The sequence below is a fragment of the Diabrotica undecimpunctata genome, chromosome 7, assembly GCF_040954645.1.
Source record: "Diabrotica undecimpunctata isolate CICGRU chromosome 7, icDiaUnde3, whole genome shotgun sequence".
NCBI lineage: Eukaryota > Metazoa > Arthropoda > Insecta > Coleoptera > Chrysomelidae > Diabrotica > Diabrotica undecimpunctata.
The window spans coordinates 24,325,517-24,346,986 of NC_092809.1; the positions used below are offsets into that span (position 1 = coordinate 24,325,517).

At 31.4% G+C, this 21,470-nt stretch overlaps 1 protein-coding gene across 2 annotated transcripts in view; it reads left to right on the top strand.

The window, feature by feature from the left end:
- The window catches only part of LOC140446211 (uncharacterized), a 75,485-nt gene that overhangs the window by 10,726 nt on the left and 43,289 nt on the right, over positions 1–21,470 (top strand). Inside the window, exon 2 of one of the 2 annotated variants that reach the window (XM_072538748.1) lies at positions 3,860–4,041. In XM_072538748.1, the coding sequence (XP_072394849.1) occupies positions 4,027–4,041 (15 nt within the window). In that variant the 5' untranslated portion in view covers positions 3,860–4,026. Of the gene's footprint in view, positions 1–3,859; positions 4,042–21,470 lie in introns of those variants that run through there. The other variant, XM_072538750.1, reaches the window with a different exon arrangement.

Consider the following 21,470-nt stretch of genomic DNA (forward strand, 5'->3'; position numbering starts at 1 on the left):
GGGGGTCGCGTTTGTTGTCATTCGATATATTTTTGAAAAATATTAAACACGTCTTTTCATTTTTTTAATCCGATGTTTAATTCGCCAAATATTCGACCGGGCCGCTTCTTTTAACACAACCTATATATATATATATATATATATATATATATATATATATATATATATATATATATATATATATATATATATATATATATATATATCCAGTGTTTTTAATAATTCCTAAAACTCTGCGCTCTTAAGTAATTTAGAGTAAACGAGCAATCAGTTTGTGTAATTCATAACAAAAACAATGTCCAAGCCAAAGAATTAGTTCAATATAGAGAAAATATTACCAAAGAATCGTGAGGTATTACCAATCCGTCAAAAACTAAGATTAATAAAATTATAAATAGATTACCTTAAATGTGAATTAAAGAGAAGATTGTAACGAATCACGCTACAGTAGTTTTATTAGTTCTTAATTTTTTGTAGCTTTTAAGATAAATACACATAATGCTTTAATATAAATTTCAAGAATAAGAATATAAACTTATAATTATAGAAAAAGTAAAATAAATATATATTTATGTAGTTCAGAATAATGTACAAATCTGTATAGCTTCATAAAAATGTACTCGTAGTAGGATCGCCTACATAAACATTGTTCACTCTACGTATCAAATAGGACAAAGGATATACGCTCCCATTGAAAATGACACCATGTTTAATAATAAATGAAGTAGCTCAGATTAATTAAAGTAAACTTAATAATTTGTCAATTTAGAAAGAGGGACGGGCATTATTGTTAACTATACTGAGAAACTGTAATAAATTATTTTCTCGGTAATTATGTAAACCTTAAATGATAATTTAGATATATTTTAAACATATTTTCCTTTTTTTTTTCATATAAAAAAGAAAAATACGAGTAGTTACCCTTTCATCGATATACTCGTCTATAGACGAACACATTCGGTTGCACTTTAATATATATGTCCGAATTGGTTTTAGGATGCATTTGTGGATTAATATTTTATTTTCAGTTGATAGTTTTAATTTTCTGCCAATCCAAACAACCAATACATGTTTCTCAACTTATGACCCAGTTGCTTTCGCTTAGTAAATATATTATGCTTCCTCCAGTTTATACCTTGTGGTATTCCTTTACCATTTAAGTATACAGTCGAACATGTTAGGTGTAGTGATTTGTTTTCATTTAATTTGACTCTCATTTTTATCATCCGTTGTTGTATTTATTTTATTTAAGTTATTTTGTAGGATTTTTGAGGCTATTTTGGGATTTTTGTTAGACGATAGTATTACCGTATTATCAATGGTAATACCACTAGTGATTCAATTTTCGCGATAAGTCTGTCGATTTACTTCTAAACGAAACTGAGTTGCTTGAATACACCACGAGTCCTTAGGATGAATGGTGTTTTCTTTAAGAAACTCAGTTGAGTTTAGAAATAAAAGACAGACTTATAAGCTAAATTAAATCACTAGTGGTATTTTATTAGACTATTTCATGAACAAAGTGATAGGTCAAAAATTCAGTAGAATGAGAGGAAGGAATTTAATAATAATACATTTGATCTAGGTAACCCAAATCTACCCATTTTTTGAATAATTCACAATTAGTCATAATCATGAAATATTTATTATAACTATAAATAATTTGTTATAATTATTTTTTACCTATAACAATAAATAATTTGTACACGAAAAAAATACATTATTCTCGACTATAATTATTATAAACTATATTATTTAGAATGAATGCTAGTCTTTCGTTGTTATTTTCTGCATCTAATTTGTAGTTGCGATCATCCACACAGAACATCATAAATTGTCTTTATATATAAGATTTAGATTTTCTTGTGTTACTCGGTATATTTTTTCAATGTTTTGGTTTGTAACTTCGTTTGAAGTACCACCGAAACGACTCATTTTGACGTATACAGCCATGATACTATGACTAACAAGATAGGATCTTCCCGTAGCACAAAATCGGTCGTGTTCGCGCATGCCGTCATTGGAGATCAGATTTGAATTCTTGTTAAAGTTAAATGGGATTTTTATGCATTCTGTGATGAAATTATTTAATTAGCAAAATAATAATATTAAATAAAGGTTTAATAATTACAATAATCGTAAAAGTGGCTGTGGTGATATTTGTATCTGTCAGTAGGTCAGCAGTGAATATAAGGTATAATATGGCTCGTAGGACGCTTCCTTGGGACACACTTTACCTGGGAGTTTCTGTTGAAATAGAGGATTTTAATATTATACAGGGTAATTACTATTTAAATGGGAATAAGCCACAATTAAAGGTTAAATTATTTTATTGACGTTTCAATTTCCACTTCGGAAATCGTTCTCAAAATACAAGCATTAGTAAATTAAACAAATTTTGTTTAATTTACTAATGTTTGTATTTTGAGAACGATTTCTGAAGGGGAAATTGAAACGTCAATAAAATAATTTAACCTTTAATTGTGGCTTATTCCCATTTAAATAGTAATTACTTTAAAATGCCACAAGAAAATAGCTTTAGAACAATATTATACAGGGTGGTCTTTAAGTAATTGCACAAAAAGAAACAGTAGATTCTACACTTTAAAATATTAAGATTTAAGCCAAATTACTTGATGTTGATATTAAGAAAGATACAGGGTGTTAAAGTGGAAATTTAAAACTTTATTTTTCGCTATAACTTTTACGTTTATACATATTTTTGGACAAAAATTTACAGTTGGATGCTTTTGAGTAGGATAAATTATAATTTTATACTTACTTTAATGTAACTAATAGAGGGCGCCACAAATGTCACATGTGTGGCATACATTTGCGCTTAACTTTTTTGCTCTTTAAGTTAGTTCTATTTGTGTTAAAAATATTAAAGATACATTATTTTTACAAAGACTTTTCCAGAGGAAAAGAAGCTGGTATCATTGGAAAGGTACGTGCATTCGAAGGAGAGCAGTGAAGACACTAAATTGCAATATCCTGTTTAATATTGTCAATTACATAGGAGGCTGCTGAGAACTGTTAATAGTTAATTTTGCATAGAACGAGGAATTGGACAACTCAAGGCAGAGGAAGCGTTTCAACGGGAGAAACATTCATAATATATTAAATTTAAGAATTTTGGGTTAAAAAATAATATATCATATTAGTAACGTGTGAATAAGTTGTCGATAGTCGAAAGAGATCAAATTTGTTCTGAGAGGGGACACGGAGCTGTGGAGAGAATTGGATAATTCATACAAATTTTTCTTGGTACAATCGATATATCAAAATTGCATTAGGAAGGACACTGAATATTACTTGATTTGTTTATGTAGAATAATAAGCTGGATTTTAGATTGTGATTGTATTATACTATCCATGCATTATTGAAGGTTCACGTACGTAGAACGAATTTTGTTTGATAAACATTGTATGCTAATATTTTTGGAGGTATTTTAATCAGTTTATTTTATTACATTATTTTCATATCATATTATATTGTTTTATTCCGTTATTCTTTGGACCTAACCCATCAGCTGTAAAGTATAGATATTGAAGCACGAGTAAAACCTAAGATAACAAAATTGAAAGGTGTGATATAAATCATAAATCAAAAATTGAAATAATGTTTTATATATATTTTTTGTAAAGTTTTAAAATTAAAATTCTTGATATCACATTAATATATATATATATATATATATATATATATATATGATATCACATTAATATATATATATATATATATATATATATATATATATATATATATATATATATATGTACAGCATTAAACTTAAAGAATCTTTATTTGCTGATTCTGCTTGAAATATTTTTCTATAATAAAAGTGTCCACTTTCAGGTTAACCTCACGGGAGCAACATAATCCAGAACATAGCAGTTTTATGTTCAAATATTTAGAGACATTTTAAGGCCTTTTAAAAATTTTGGCATCGAAACTTAGATCTTAAAACTTGTTTTAGTAAAACAAAACTTTTATTTCGCCAAACATCAACAAGGGATATTCTCATGATGGACTGTAAAGTAAGTAGGTCAGGAAAAATAGATATTTGTTAAGAAAATTCAGAAATATCGGAGCTCTCCATAAATGAAATACTCGTATATTGGTTATATTATATATATATATATATATATATATATATATATATATATATATATATATATATATATATATATATATACATACATTAAGGTAAAATAATATTGTTTTAATTGCGAAATGTAAAATAAATGAAATGGATATAAAATTACGCCAGCTCTAGTTTGCATATTAAGCTTCTGTAAATTAATTTCTGTGGCGCTGCTAAAAACCTCAGTTCGTTTCACAGAATAAATATATTCATTTAAATGCTATTTCACATGTTTTACTTTATTTTTAAACAATTTATATTTCCAGGATACTGCGACCTTTATGTATACCCTATATCTATGTTTTAGTTCATTATTTTATGTTGTTAGTAATTATGGCGTTGACGAGCAAGTACCCTGCAATTGCAGGCACTACTTTCGACTGTTTCCGCGCATCTTGGATAGTCTAATAACCATCCCTTTACAGAGATGACATCTAAGTAAGCAGCGTCTAGTGGTACCTGAGTTGCGTTTTCTGAAACTTAAAAGTATTCTTGGGTATCGATCAGAAGATGTTACAACCTCTTATGGTAGTCTTTGCCCTATAAAATTTTCATAGCACGCTGCATTAAGTTCTTTTAGCGATAAGTTGATATGCTTTATTGTTTATTATTTCATCTAACAACGAGAACTTATTTTAATTTGAAGATTCAGCAATATGGGCTATGTCGATGTCTGAGTTATCTCAACCTTTACGTTGTTCTTATTTCCTGTTGATATTATTTTATTTACTTGTTGGTTTTATATAACTTCATGGTTATCAAGAAGTTTCATTTATTACATTTTCGTCAACTATGTCTAGGTTAAATTGGTAATAAAAGCTAAAAATTGGTCGATAAAATTCGTTTCACCGGGTTTATATTTTATAGTATAGTATAGTATCATCATCATCATCACTGGCTCGACAACCCTTTTTGGGTCTTGGCCTGTTCTAGGATTCTTCTCCATTCCGATCTGTTTCGTGCTTTTTTTCTCCAGTTTTTTATTTTTAAGGTTGTTATATCATTTTCTATTTGTTCTAAGTATCTCAGTTTCGGTCTTCCTCTTGCTCTTTTTCCTACTGGCATCTGTTTGAATATTTTGTTTGGTATTTCGCCTTCTTCCATTCTTTCTACATGTCCTATCCAACGCAGCCGTCCTATTTTGATGAACGTTATAATATCCGGATCCTGGTATATTTTGTATAGCTCAGAGTTTGTATCGTCTTCGCCATATTCCGTTTTCTTTTGTGCCCTTGTGCCTAAGGGCACAAAAGTATAGTATAGTATAGTTTATATTAAATTCTTCTAATTTTAATCTCCATCGTAATAATTTGTAGTTGGGTTCCTTTAAATTAAGTAAGCATATTAGGGGTCTATCGTCGCATAAAATTTCAAAGTATAAACAAGGTCCAAATGTTTTACAAGCAAATGTTCTTTTTCTATAGTAGAATATTTTTCTCTGTTTGTTAAAAGTTCTTGAGGCATACGCTACGGGCAAATTATTTGGGACTTTTCCTTGCGACAAAATTGCACTTAAGGCTGGATATTTTAAAATAGGGGCATTAATTAAAAGTTCTTTAAGATGATTAATAGACTTTTTTAATTCTGTGTGTATAACTTTTGCATGTTTCTTTAGACACATAGTTAGTGCTTTCGCTCTTTTTGGTGAACTTTTGGATGCATCTTCTGTAATATCCTGCTAATCTTTAAAAAAATTTTATTTATTTTATATATTATAAATATATATATATATATATATATATATATATATATATATATATATATATAGAAAAGAAATTTAATCTTTGCAGATTAGTTAAATAGTAAACTCTTAAATATTGGGGAAATCTGCAAGAAAGACTCTAATGTGTATCAATTGTTTCGCCGAACGTTTTCGCCAAAGAGAATTAATTTGGCTTCTTCAGGGCTGAAAGAGAATAAATTATAATTAGCTACCATATATTATCTATTAAAACATTATTGATCTTACCGTAACTTAGAATTGTAGAGTTAGAATATTAAAAAACTTTGCTAGTAACATAGTGGTGTTTTTTGTTACTATGTGCAAAAAATGTTTTTTGTAAGGTTTGAAATGTATGGTAGCTTTGAACTTGACACGTAAAGGCTTACCCAAGGTTAATCGAAAAACCCAATGTAACTACATTTAAAAGGAGGTAATTCTTTGAATTGTCGGCAATAACTAAATTTTTGATTTTTAGATAGTTTAAAAGTGAGGTTCTGTTTTAGCCAGAACGCAAGCGCTGACAACTTCATTGTTCTTATGAATCTTTATGTCGTTAAGGTTCATTGGTAAAAAACGAATGAATTTAAATCCCAGTATAGGGAAATATTATTTTGATTTACTTTTTTTAATTATATTATATTGTTCATGTATTATTGCATCTTATTGAGATGTATCTAAGAAAAGCAAGGGAATGTTATATATTTTTTTGTGTTAATGAAAATTAATTATAAAGGTATGTTAGTTGTTAATGGATATATCGGTCGAGTTAGTTATCTGTGATATAGTATTGTTCTTGGTATCTGATTTAAGTAACAAGTGGTATATATCGCTTAGATTCTTGATGTCACTCTTAACATTAATGGAGAAATCGTTAAGGAAAATATAAGACATTTCAATGAACTCTCTTTTAGATTTATTGTTCTCACGGTGGAGAATTGTGGTGTTAGTATAGTCCATGAGATGACCAGTGGAATGGACATGTTTGGCTAATGCACAACGGTCAGGGTGAAGTCGAGAATCGCTTTTGTGTAGTGTAATACGTGATTTCAATAATTGAGATGTTTGACCGATGTAGGAATTGTTGCAAGAGAGACATGGAATGTTGTAGACAATATTACTAAGCCTATCTATGGGAGTCTTATCTTTTATCTTAGAATAAAGATTATTAATTGTTAGGGCTGATCTACAAGCCACATTAAGTTTAATGTTGTTATTATTATTGCCAAAGCTATTTTCAACAGTTTTCAGAATCCTTGTTAACCCCGGAGTGATATCTCTGAAATATGGTAGTGAAAAATATTTGTTTATAGGAGTATTCGAGACTGGGTTCCCACTTAAGACATCAGGATCAGCATTGTTAGTCGCGAAGGAAGGTGTAATATCTTCGTCATGGATAGTATTAAACAAAATCTTATTAACTAATGGTGTTGGATAAGCGTTTGAAATAAAAAGTTTCTGTAGGATTTGTAGGTTTTTTGTATGAAATGAAGGATCTGATAGTTTTGTTACTCTATTTTTCATCTGTTTGATTTTCAGTCTCTTTCAGCCCTGAAGAAGTAAAATTAATTCTCTTTGGCGAAAACGTTCGGCGAAACAATTGATACACATTAGAGTCTTTCTTGCAGATTTCCCCAATATTTAAGAGTTTACTATATATATATATATATATATATATATATATATATATATATATATATAAAATATATATATAATATATATATATATATACACTCTGGGCCAAAATTAACCGGCCACCTTAAAAATGAGTAATTTTTGATTTCTTATATCTCCTAAACCTGTTGTCCGATTTAAGTGATTTTTTTAATATGGTATAGCCTTGTTCCTTAAAAATTTCTTTATAGTAATATTGTTTCTTAACGGGTAAATTTTCTTGTATACCGTGTGTATGAATCAAACTCTGTTTTTTTTTCTTAAAGTTTGCATCACTCTGTGGAATATTCTAGCATTTGTAGAATGCAGAAATTAAATCGTAACTATAGCCTCATGCTTTCACAACATTTTGTTTTTTGGTTAATTCGCTTATGTTGGATAATACAAAAGTTAAGTGCTTTAACAACTAGACATGTTTTTTATCAATTTTTATCTCCGTGGAAGAGAAAAAAAAATCTTTTTGAAAAAAGTCATTTGTTACAGTAAAAACCCAACAAATAAAATCTTCGAAGAAAATTCAAATTAACAATATTTTTGAAATCAAAGTCTAATTGAAAAAAAAATTGGGTATCAATAATGGGTGTTGCCGCCTCTAGCCCTTTGGACTTCTTGGAGCCGGTTTGGCAATCCATTCATGATATCCCGGATATCAGATTAGGGGATATTGTGCCACTCCTCTACCGCAGCTGTCTTTAGCTCTTCAAAGGATGAAGTGGCTGGTACTCTTGCTCTTACCCATCTTTTGAGGTTGTCCCAGATATGCTCAATTGGGTTAAGATCGGGACTGTGTGCTGGCCATGGTAGAACTTGAATCCCGACCTCATTAAGGTACTCACGGGTAAATCTTGCTATATAGCAACGTGCATTGTCATGCATTAGTCTGAAGTTATCACCAATGAATGGTGCAAAAGGCATGACATGGTCTTGGAGAACTTCTTGCACGTATACTTGGGCATTTAGACTGCCTCTACCGAACACAACAAGATCAGTACGCGCTTCGTAAGAAATACCTCCCCAAATCATTATTGACCCTCCTCGGTAAGCCACTGTTTCGGTTATAGCGCATGCAGCAAACCTTTCATTTTGACGCCTATAGATACGTTGGCGTCTATCTGGACCTTTAAGGGCTATTCTGCTCTCATCTGAGAATAGTATATTCTTCCATTCCGCCATAGTCCCGTTAGCATATTCTCGGGCAAAATGAAGTCTAGCCCTACGGTGTTGTGGGAGCAGTTGTGGTGCGCAAGCTGGACGAAAAGCCCTCAAGTTTATATTTGACAGTCTTCTTCTAATCGTTTGTCTACTCACACTAACGTTTCTCACCTCAAGAAGAGACCTACGAGCTTCAGAAGCGGTGCAAAAGCGATTTCTCAATACTTTAGTGACAATGAAGCGGTCATCTCGATCTGAAATGTGCATCGTTTTCGGCCTTAACCTGGACTGCGGTTGTACGATCCTGTCTCCCGAAATCGTCTGATGGCATCTTGTACCGTAGTTCTGGGTACATCGAGTATACCAGCGATATGACGTTAACTGTAACCAGCATCAACTAAAGCCACTGCCCTAGCAGCATCAGTTGGAACGCGAGGCATTTTTAAAATCACAAACAATAAATAAGCACTAAAATTTCAACAATATTTGCTCACAATGATATAAAATTACAATTTTAATTGTTAATTTTACTTACAAATTTAATTTTAATTACAAATTGTTCAAGAATTGTTATTAACACGGAAACAGATTATATGTCTATACAGACTATATGTCAAAAATCCTTGGATGACACAAATTTAGGAAACAAACTGTCGCAGGTAATGTAGACAAAACAATAATAAAGGTGGTGGGGTTAATTTTGCTGGTGAGTTAAATCGTCTGTATTGATGAAAAACATGGCTAGTTGTTAAACTACCTAACTTTTGTATTATCCAACATACGCGAATGAATCAAAAAACAAAATATTGATAAAACGTGAGACTATAGTTAGGTTTTGATTTCAATATTTTATAAATGCTAGAATATTCCATAGGGTGATGCAAACTTTAAGAAAAAAACACAGTTTAATTCGTACATCCGGTATACAATGAAAATTTACCTGTTTAGCAACCATATTATTTTAAAGATATTGTCAAGAAATAAGGTTATAACATATTAAAAAAATCACTTAAATGGGACAACAGGTTTAGGAGATATAAGACATCAAAAAATTATATATATATATATATATATATATATATATATATATATATATATATATATATATATATATATATATATATATATATATATATATATTATATAGCTAACAATTTTAATAAAAAATATAACAAAAACTAAATAATCCTGACTGAAATCGAAATGCTCATTATTTTACGTTATATCTATTAATTTATTTTTTTAAAGAATATCAAAGATACATAACTAAGCTTACGTTAAAGATTATACATAATATTTAGTTTATGTAATAATTATCTCCCACGTTCCAATCATTACACTTTACGTTCGATGATTTTAGGAGAAATTTTAGAAATGAAGTTATTCGTAAATTCTGTTAACTTTTCAATTAATTATTACTTTTTATATAATATTAATCTCTTTTTTGGAAATCTCTAATTTTATCTCCATGTTCCAATTTAACCGAGAGTTTAAAAATAGCCTATTATAAAAAATACTACATGGTATTCTACACGGTGGGCCAAATTTATTTGGAACCCATTTTGACCTTAAATACCTTTTTTTAGTTTTATTCTGATTTTAATAAAATTTGAAACCCATATTGATAGCTCATATTCAAATTAAAGTTTACAAGACTAACGGAAAAATCTAAAGGGGGTCTAAGTAAGGCAGAGGCGTAACAGTGGCCCCCGCGGCATGAAGCTTGCGGGAGGGCCCCAATATATCAGGGGCCCCATCTTATCGTCTAATATATGTAAAAATGTGTTATTTTATAATACTTTACGCACGCACACGCAATGTTTTATAAGCAGTGCCTGGAAATCTTAAAAACAAACATAAAAACATTAACTAACATAAAACCTGTACGTTTAAATTTAAGAATGCAAATTTTTAAATAGACATATTTCACCCATAAATAAACATAAACTTAATCCTTTCCCGTGTTCCGAGCTTTTATGATGACGACTATAAATAATATATAAAGGGTTTGAGAATTGCAATTTAGCGAATTTTAGAACAATATTTTTTTAGATCTAGAAATGCGTTTTCTGTTTACGTTTAGTATTTCGATACGATATTCGGCAGTAGTATTATATCCTTACATTGTTTGGTTTTGTGCATTTTGTGTTATTTGTGTTGGTTTACGGTTTAGTTGCATCAATTTGGTACGCACTTATTTATCAATTATTGATGACTTTTGTTATCGTTGGACAATCTCTCAACAGATAAACGGTAAGGATAAGTAAATTATAACACTTACATATATAATAACGTTCTTATTGTAATATATCTGCAGGAGACAGAATGTGTTCTAAGAGGGAATATAAAAGTGGTTCAGAAAGGCGAAAGTTACGTGCTCAAAAATCAGAACAAAAACTACCAAAAATTTCTTCATTTTTTGTGACAACCGGTGAATTAAAACAGCAGCCTAGTGAAGCTGGTGAAGCATTAATAGATTCAGTTGGTCTTAGTCAGGGAACAATATTACTAATCCTACTCAAAATGTAAATGACAACCCAGAAGTAGAATTGGACGTCGAGCAGATTAATTACGCTTATTGTACTCGTAGTTCCAGGTAACCTTTCATTTTTATTTGTGTAGATAGACTAATAATTAAAAAAATGCTTTTAGTTTTAATGAAGTTTATCACTGTTTCGATAAGGGGTTGTATAATGACAATATTGAAGATTTTGCTATAAAAAAACAAATACTACAGCAGGGGCCATCTAAACCTAAAGGGTCATTCCCAAAAGATGCCAATAACCGTTCTTTTTCGGAAAACTTTTATTGTTTTAAATCTCCTGCGGAACTGAATTACCGCGTTACTGGTTGTGCCACTCGCAAAAAACCGATGTTGCATATTGCGAGCCTAGCTGGCTTTTTGCCGATAGAACAGCACAGTCATATAATTCCGCATGGATTAAAGGATTGGCAGGGTCTTTCAAAAAAAATTAAGGTTCATGAAAAATCTTTAATTCACCTCCACGCCTGGGTTGTTTATGACATGAAAAAAAAAATACCAAATCTTTAGAGTATTGTCTTCTTCTTCTTAAAGTTCCATCTCCTATCGGAGGTTTAATATCATAACGGCTATGGTCACTTTGTTGGCTGCTGCTCTGAAAAGTTGTAGTGAACTACAGTTAAACCATTCTCTAAGGTTCTTCAGCCAGGAGATGAGTCTTCTTCCTATGCTTCTTCTTCCTTGGATCCTTCCTTGCATAATAATTCTCAGCAGCTCATATTTTTCTCCTCTGGTTATGTGACCCAAATATTCTAGTTTTCTTCTTTTTATGCTATTCATAATTTCTAACTCCTTATTTAGACGTCGTAGTACCTCAGCATTGGTAATCCTTTGAACCCACTGAATTTTTAATATTCTTCTGTAACACCACATTTCGAACGCTTCTATTTTCCTTATGTGTTGTTTCTTCAATGTCCAAGCTTCCATTCCGTATAGTAAGATAGAAAATATGTAACATCTTAGAGCCCTCAATCTGAGATGCAACTGAAGGTCTCTGTTGGTAAGCATTGTCTTCATTTTCACAAATGCTTGCCTTGCAGTTTCAATTCGGACTTTGATTTCTCTGCTTTGGTCATTTTTGTCATCAACCCAGGTTCCCAGATATTTATATGTCTCTACTTTTTCTATTTGGGTGTGCTCTATCATTAATCTTTCATTTCCATGTTGCGTTTTTGAGACAATCATAAATTTAGTTTTAGTTTAGTTTTAGTTTTTTTTGTATTTTGTATTATATTTAGAGTATTGTACGGAGAGTGAATTTAGAAAAAAAAAATATTTTTGGAGAAACATTTTAATTAGGATAGTAGATATAATTTTAAATTTAGCGCTTATGAATACACCATTTAGAGGACATAGGGAAATAGTTAGTGATGCAAATAGTGACAATTTAGGAATAGTTAATTTATTGGCTAAATACGACAATTTCTTAAGCGAATTAATACAAAAACCTAAATATCCAACAAGATATTTAAGTCCAAATATTAAAAATGAATTATTAATTCAATTAGGGATTCTCTTATAATTAATATTTAAAAAAGATTATTTTTTTCTATATTATTAGATACAATACAGGACATTTCTAAAACAGACCAATTATCAGTCTTAATTAGGTACGTTTCTATTGAAAGAGATCCAATTACTAATGTTCCTAGTAATATAAAAATTAATGAATCATTCTTAGGTTTCTGTGATATACGTAGCCAAACTGGAGAAGATATTTCAAATTTAATTTTATCTTTCTTAAAAGAACATAGTATATCAGTTGCAAAGTGTCGCGGACAGGGTTATGACGGTGCAGCAAATATGAGTGGCCATTAGTCCGGAGTGCAAAAGAAAATTAAAGCCGTCCAACCCCAAGCTGCATACATCCATTGTGCATCTCATAATTTAAATTTGATGTTGCAGGACGCAAGCAATAATATATTAGAACTTCGCGATTATTACGATACCATACAAAGTATTTATAATTTTTTCGGCAAAAGTAGTAAAAGATGGGATCATTTGCTAACAATGCAGAAAAAATTTTCAACCAAAATCGCTTACTCTAAAAACGTTATCGGTGACTAGGTGGTCATCCAGATTTCAAACGGTGCTTGGTGTAAAGCAGAACTACATAACAATTTTAAAAACACTGTCTAAAATAATGTTACGATAATAAATATCATGGCCTATAAAACTGTAAATATATTATGACTAATTCTGTCTTTTTTCTAGTCATTTCGACGTTTGTTTACCAGAAACCTCTAGACCCGAATTATGATGACTCATCCACGACTCGAGGGTTCCAAGCACTTGAAAAACTAGTTTTAGCCGAAGAGCGCCTTCGCCAAAATACCAGTCTATTCGATGGAGTTCCCGTTATTCTTGTCAACACCACCAACAACCGGTCTTCCCCAATGTTCGAGTAAATGCATGTCTGCTATAGGGGATTCCGAAACTAACGGAGTTTTATATAAAAAGAGAAATTTTGTTGGGAAGAAAACAGTTAATATCTGAAGATCGCGCGCCGCGTTTAAATTGTAACGTCCGATAGATAAATTATGTAATTAGTCAAATAAATTGTTGTACAGTGATTTAATAAATTGATATAAATTATCGTGTTTTTTTATAAATTAAAATAAGAACAATATAATAAATTAGAATTAATAAAGTCGTAACAATAATAATAACTATCACAGATCGTGAGGAGAGAATGGCAGCTAATAATTTAAAAAGTAAAATGGAACAGTTTGAATTTGTCTTACTAACTATTTTACAAAATAAAGTTTTGGAATCTATAAATTTAGCTGTCACTCATTTGCAGTCCAAAAATATGGATCTCTCACGCGCAACAGTACTTTTACATAACTGTAAAGAATTTTTATCAAATCTTAGGTAAAACTATACGTCATTTTTACAAGAATCCAAAGATTTTGCTACTAATTGTGGCTTGCCCTGTACTTTTAAAATCACTTTTAAAAAGGTTTGGTAGAGTTAAGAAGCATTTCGATGAATTATTACAAGATCAACGCATCTCAAACCCTGAAGAAAGATGTAGGCGTGTTTTTCGGAAATCTGAATGTAGTCATTCAACAAATTGAGGCTAAGTTTTTAAGTATGTACAAAGTAAACGACGATTTTAAAGTCTTAGATCCTAGAAGTGGATATTTTTCAAACCGGATCCAGAATGTTTTGCCGAAGCCAGTAAATTAGTTGCTGCTTACCCCTTCAGATTTACGTGATGAGTTTTTGGAGCAACTGCAATTTGTTAGAAAATCAATAAGGACACAATTCGAATTAGCAAACTCTATTTATGATGCAGCCAAAATTATTCTCATAGATTTTCATTGCACTAGTGCTTTCATACCAGAAGTGTGTCATGCTTAAATCTTATTTTTAACTTTACCCGTCACGACCGCTAGTTCAGAGAGATCTTTTTCTAAACTTAAATTAATAAAATCATATCTTCGTGGTACAATGCCATAAGCACGGTTATCTTCTCTAGCGCTTATAAGTATCGAAAATAAGGTTGCCCATCAGATAGATATTAATAAAATTGTAGATATATTCGCTGATAGTAGTGCACTTAGACAGTTGTTTATGTCATAGAATAATATTATGTAATGATGTAATCATTTATTAATTTTTGTTCTATTTTATTCTATACCAATAAAGATGAAAAATGTTAGTTGTTATAAACAGTGCATCAATCCACTAACACATAATTATAAGTTTTTGTTACACAAGTCGCATTAAGTAATTTTTTAAAGGGGGCCCCATTTATAATTTTGCAGGGGGTTCCTGACGGAGTTTGTTACGCCACTCAAGTAAGGGTCATTCTTATAAAAGATTACTTTCAAGGTCGTTGCAAAAGTCACACCTTTAATATTTAAATTAACAAATTGGTATTAATATTAAATAAGTATCTGCAAAGACTACCCTTAAAATCGTATTAAAAATTTGTAAACGCGTACTATTTTAGAAGGCCGTACTTTTATAAAATTTATTATTGTATTCAAGGTCATACAAATTTTTTAGCTTATAATAAAAATTGTAAATTTTAATTTAAATATGTGCTATCAATATAGGTTTCTTAATTTAATTATTTAATTATTTAGTTATCATATCAGATGAAAAAAGTTTAAAGAAAACTCCGAATAATTTCAGCTCCCAATAAAAAGTATTTTTTGTTGTTTTATGCCAAAAATTGAAAACAGATTTTTTACAGAGTGTAATTAAAGTGTTTTGCTAACTATAGAAAAGAAAAAGTGTAAGTACAGCTTTTATTCAATCTACATAAAACCATTTGAAACATATCGCAATAAAATCATATCAACAAAAGATCCATTTTTATTAAAAAAAGCCGATAAGTCAAACTAATTGTCAAAAACAGTAGCGGCTTTCACTCGAAAACTAGTAAACGAAGAAAATTAAAATTAAAAAGGGATAGCAATTTAAAAACTAACGCGTCCAGAATCTCTAACAGAGTATGCAATTATCTTGGTAACAACACAATCGCAGAGATACAAGTCCGTTTCAATACAAGAAAATTGTATATAGATTAGAAGATTCACTACTCCTACTAGTCGACTAGGATATCAAATATCTACCAAATTTCCAAAACAACTTTCTTGAAAGTGAATCTGAATATAGTGTCAAATATTAAGCTTTAGGCTTCAAGTAATTATTGCCTTAAAAATTAATATTCCTATCCCAAATTCAATTCTCATTTTTCACGATAATACCTATTACAGAATATATCTCTTCCTAGATAATCTAAATTATTTTAAATGTAATACCAAAAAACATAAAGATGAAAATGGCACTACCGAATCAATCAATACAAAAAATCCTAACCAACTACCTCAATCTACTAACGTTAACATATCTGAAAGAGAAAATAATGAAATAACTCAAAAATTTGTTACAACAGAAACCCAACTGCTAATAACTCCAGTACGTCTCCTACATTTTCAACTAGTTCACTATCAAATATTTCATTCAAATCACAAAACCTACCAGAATCACAACCTAATAATAACAACACGAAAGTATATACCTCTATAAAAAGACAAAGCCAAACAAAAAACAAAAGTCCAAACCGAACTTTCCAGATACTGTTACACAAATTTTTAAAAACTTAATTACTTCAAAAAACTTAAAGTTACTAAACGATGGACAACCAACCCGTTACAATATGCATATGGCTTCTTTATAAGCTATTGATTTATCATTGTGTGACCCTGTATTATCATCAAAGCTTTTATTGGAGGTAATACCCATTTGGTATGGTAGTGAGCACTATCCTAACATGAATAATATTACATTTCTGACTCTCAAATGAAACTTAAAGAAAGCCGATTGGCCCTTATTTAAAGCATAGATCCAACAAAATTGCCAAACCTTAAGAGAAAGCACAGCATTTCATTATATCGATGCAAAAAGCAAGTAGAAAAAAATCTTGGCAAGAATTTCTGTCTACTATTAACACTGTATGGTAGAATTTTAGAAAATTATTAAAAAAATTTACAGATAACGCACGAATATTATACAAATCTTTATAAAACAGAACAAAAACCAACCCAAGAAATCCGTAATCAGTTACAACTGAAAATAAAGAACGTTAACTCTGACCTACAACCAGAAATCAGTAAAAATGAAATAAAAAACGCACTCAAAGAAATGAAGAATAACAAATCTCCTGGGAAAGATGGAATAACTCTGGAAATGCTAAAAAATGGGTGGCACAAAACAAATACCCACCACATGGAACGAGGCAATAACACTATTACTATTTAAGAAAGGCGATAGAAAGGATCTGAAAAACTGTAGACCCATAACGCTACTGAATGTAATGTACAAACTGTTAACTAAACTACTAACAAACAGATTAACAACTAAGTTAGATAATTATCAGTCAAGAGAGCAAGCCGGTTTTAGAAAAGGATTCAGTACAAGCGACCATCTGCTTACGATAAAAATATTAATTAAAAAGGCCAACAAATATCAAATCCCAATGTATATGGCATTTGTAGACTTTGAAAAAGCATTCGATAAGGTGGAACATTGGGCAGTAAAGAAGTCTTTACAAAATGGGAGAATAGACTATAGATATACGGACTTAATTTCCAATATATATGATCAAGCAACAACATCCATCAAAATAGTTGAACAAACGGAGCCCATTAAGATACGGCGAGGAGTCAGACAGGGTGACACCATATCACCCAAACTATTAAATCAAGGTTTGAAAGACGTTATGAGGAAACTACAATGGGAAAAACGGGATATTAACATAAATGGCCAATACTTGAATCACTTGAGATATGCAGACGACATTGTATTAATAACAGATAAAAGGGAAGATTTACAAAATATGATGGATGAATTAAATAGCGAATCAACAAAAATAGGTCTACAAATAAATTATAATAAAACGAAAATTATGACCAACAAACCAGGCGAATTAATAATTACAATTGCATAAACAACTATAGAACAAGTAAAAGAATATTTATATTTGGAACAACTAGTTAAATTAAATAAAGAAAATCAGACCGGAGAAATAAAAAGAAGGATAGGGTTGGCTTGCGTATCCTTCGGAAAACTTTCCTATATACTAAAAAATAGAAAATACCCCCAATATTTCAAAACAATAGTCTTCAACCAATGTATACTTCCTGTTCTCAGCTACGGTTCTCAAACTTAGACGTTTACAAAGGAAAACATGGAAAAAATAGCAAAGACCCAAAGAGCCATGGAAAGGCAAATGCTGAACATCAGGCTATTAGACAAGAAAAGAAATACTTGGATCTGCAACAAAACAAAACCGACCGATGTATTAACGCAGATAGCAAAACTTAAGTGGAAGTTCGCTGGACATACCATAAGACAGAAAGACGACAGATGGAATAAGATGATTATACACTGGAGACCATATAGTTACAAACGAAAAAGAGGAAGGCCACAAATGAGATGGTCAGATAATTTGAAGAAATACGCAGGGCCGAAGTGGATACAAACTGCCTACAATAGAGAGACGTGGAAGAAGAAAGAGGAGGCCTATGTCCAAAATTGGACAGCAATGGCTGTATAGATAGATAGATGAAAGTTTGTTGCCTGGCAATTTTCGCGAATTAAATTTTGACAGGTAAACCACGAGACGTCAGTCGTATGACTTCAGTCAAAATTTCATAAGCGAAAATTGCCAAAAGGCAAGAAACTTGAATAAAACCAGAAGAAAATTTTGCTGGTAAATAATTTTCTCCCGAATGATATTGGACAAGAGTATTTCACGAGACAATTAATTCACCATATCAACAAAACATAATCTTTATTTGTTAACAATATTAAATGTACAATTGCATTTCTGTAGTGGCTCAATGTAGAAAGAAAAAGCTTATGAATACGACATAGACCTATATAATATGTATATAGACTTTAAACAAGCTTTTGATAGTGTGAAAAGAGACAGAATGCTGGAAGACCTTTGTAATCTAGGTATACCTAAAAAATACACCAGCCTCATAAAAATGACGTTGCAGGGTTCAAAAGCCGCAGTCAGAGTAGATGGAGAACTGACTCCTATGTTTAACATCAACATGGGAGTAAGACAGGGAGATGCCCTATCAACCATGCTATTCAACCTAGTTCTTGAGGCAGTCATCAGAAAAACCAATATAACTGGCCATATAAACACCAAATCAGTACAAATTACTGCATATGCAGACGATGTAGCCATCATTAGTAGGAATAAGCCACGACTAATGGAAGTGTTCAAACAAATTGATCCTGAAGCAAGAAAAAGAGGTCTCAAAATAAACGAAGCAAAAACGAAGTATATGACAGTCAAACGAATAACTGACAATGAAAATAATATCACAATAGACAACTATGACAAGACGATGTACGGTGGACGCCTACGCAGAAATGCATGGCACCTTAAGAAGAAGAAGACAACTATACTATCGAACGAGTGGATGCCTTTACATATCTCGGCACAGAAATCAATCAGAAGAACTCCGTAAGTAGCGAAATTAATGCACGTATTTCCAGCGGGAATCGTACATACTATGCTAATAAAAGATTGATGACATCGAAATTATTAGACAAAAGAACCAAAATGATTATCTACAGAACACTGATTAGACTCGTAGTAACCTATGGATGTGAAACTTGGGTAATGACGAAAAAAGATGAAGCCCAACTCAGGACATTCGAGAGAAAAATACTGAGGAAAGTATATGGCCCGGTACAAGAGGAAGATGGCACATGGAGAATCAGGAGAAACGACGAGGTTAATGAGTTAAATGAAGGTTATGACATTGTAAGATTTGTGAAAATTCAAAGACTGTCATGGCTGGGACATGTGCAGAGACAAAACGATGCAAAAACAACAAAGAAAATGTTACAATGGAAGCCCATAGGAAGGCGAAAAAAAGGAAGGCCCAGAACGAGATGGTTGGATGACCTGGAAGACGACCTGAAAACAATGAACATAAGACAATGGAGAAGAAAGGCACAAGAGAGATCTGAATGGAAGGACATAGCCAGACAGGCAAAGACCCATCCAGGGTTATGATGCCATAAGAAGAAGAAGATTAAATGTACAATTATTATAAACTATAGTAGTTTGCCCATTCTCTTCTACCAAAGCATGATTATGTGTATTATTGACCTGTAGCATTTGGGAACTCGAAGGCCCAGCTTCATTAGTTGTCCTAAGATTTTCGATAAACTTCTGGTGGTGATTGGAATCCAGCTGCAGATATACATAGTTTTAGAGAGCTTGCATTTAAGTGACCCATTAATTTAATTAACTCATATTCAGAACCACCTTGCTTGAACAAGGTGACACAGCTGAAGATCGATGAGAATGGTTTGCTATTTTGTTTTTTTGTGTCTATCCCAATTTTTTCAGCTGACATTTTTGTCCACTTAGATACGGTGTTGATTCCAAGTGGACAGTTTTTGAACCAAGATGCATCCGTCCAATTGGGGTGAACAGTAAGACAGAGTCTGTCTGATAAAATCTTTGGTCCCCTTTTTTCCATTAATTTTAAAAATAATCTAACTGGGCATAAATTTTCGTTTGATGAATTTTTTACCAGCCATTTGCTGCTTGCCACACTTTTTGAACCGCCTTGATTTGTTTTGGAAAAAATGCCGTTGTATTCAATTCGGACCGTAAATTCTCCCATAACATCAAATTCCTTCTGGAAAAGTGAATCTTTCAGTTTATGGCCTCATTGCCTCTCCAAGCAAGTTCAAATAAGCAAAGGTGAAAAACTTTTTGTGCTCCATCGGGGTTTCCTCATCGTAGTTTTGGATGGTTTTTAATAGTTCTTCGGTGGATAATGCTTTTAAACTGAGTTTTCTGTTTTCTTGAACACTTTGAAGCTGCCTGCGCTTGATATATCTGGCCAATCTTGCACATTTGGAAGATATATCTGTGAAAGGGTCGATTTTTATACCGTACTTCGTAAAATATATTTCTTGTACCATTTTTGCTGTAGTATTGCACATTGACTTTACCGACGACTCTTTATAGTCTTCGCCATTGCCTTTTTTCATGTTAAAGGCATAATCCTCGAGAATTTTTGCTAGTTCCGTTATTATCTTCCAAGCGTAAAATTTCTCACCCGTAGGAACTCCGCAAATTGGGTCCAAATAGAGCTTCTGGACCTCTGCGTGTTCAATGGGACATTTTCCGAAACCAATTTTTTTATTTCTTCACGTGACTGGCATCCAAATCTTGGTTTTTGTCGGGATTTATCATTGTGTCATTATATATATATATATATATATATATATATATATATATATATATATATAATGACACAATGATAACATATATATATATATATATAATGACACAATGATAACATATATATATATATATACATATATATATATATATATATATATATATATATATATATATATATATATCCAAAATTGATGACGCCTCAATAACGTTTCCCAAACTGACAACAATAGGATTACCAGACACCTTCGTGACGGATATGTCATAATTTGGTCGCTGAGTAGTCATGTGCAGAAAGGAGTTTTGTCAGTAGGAAACTTGGCGTTGCTATGACGTTTTATCATTTAAAAATAGCCATAGAGATATTCAAAGTATGTTACCCGTGTTTCCTGATATAGGTATAGCAATTATCACTATCTATTATCTTACATTCGAATTTGAGATCTTAGGATACTCTGTTATATGAAAAATCAAATTGTCCTATTTTGC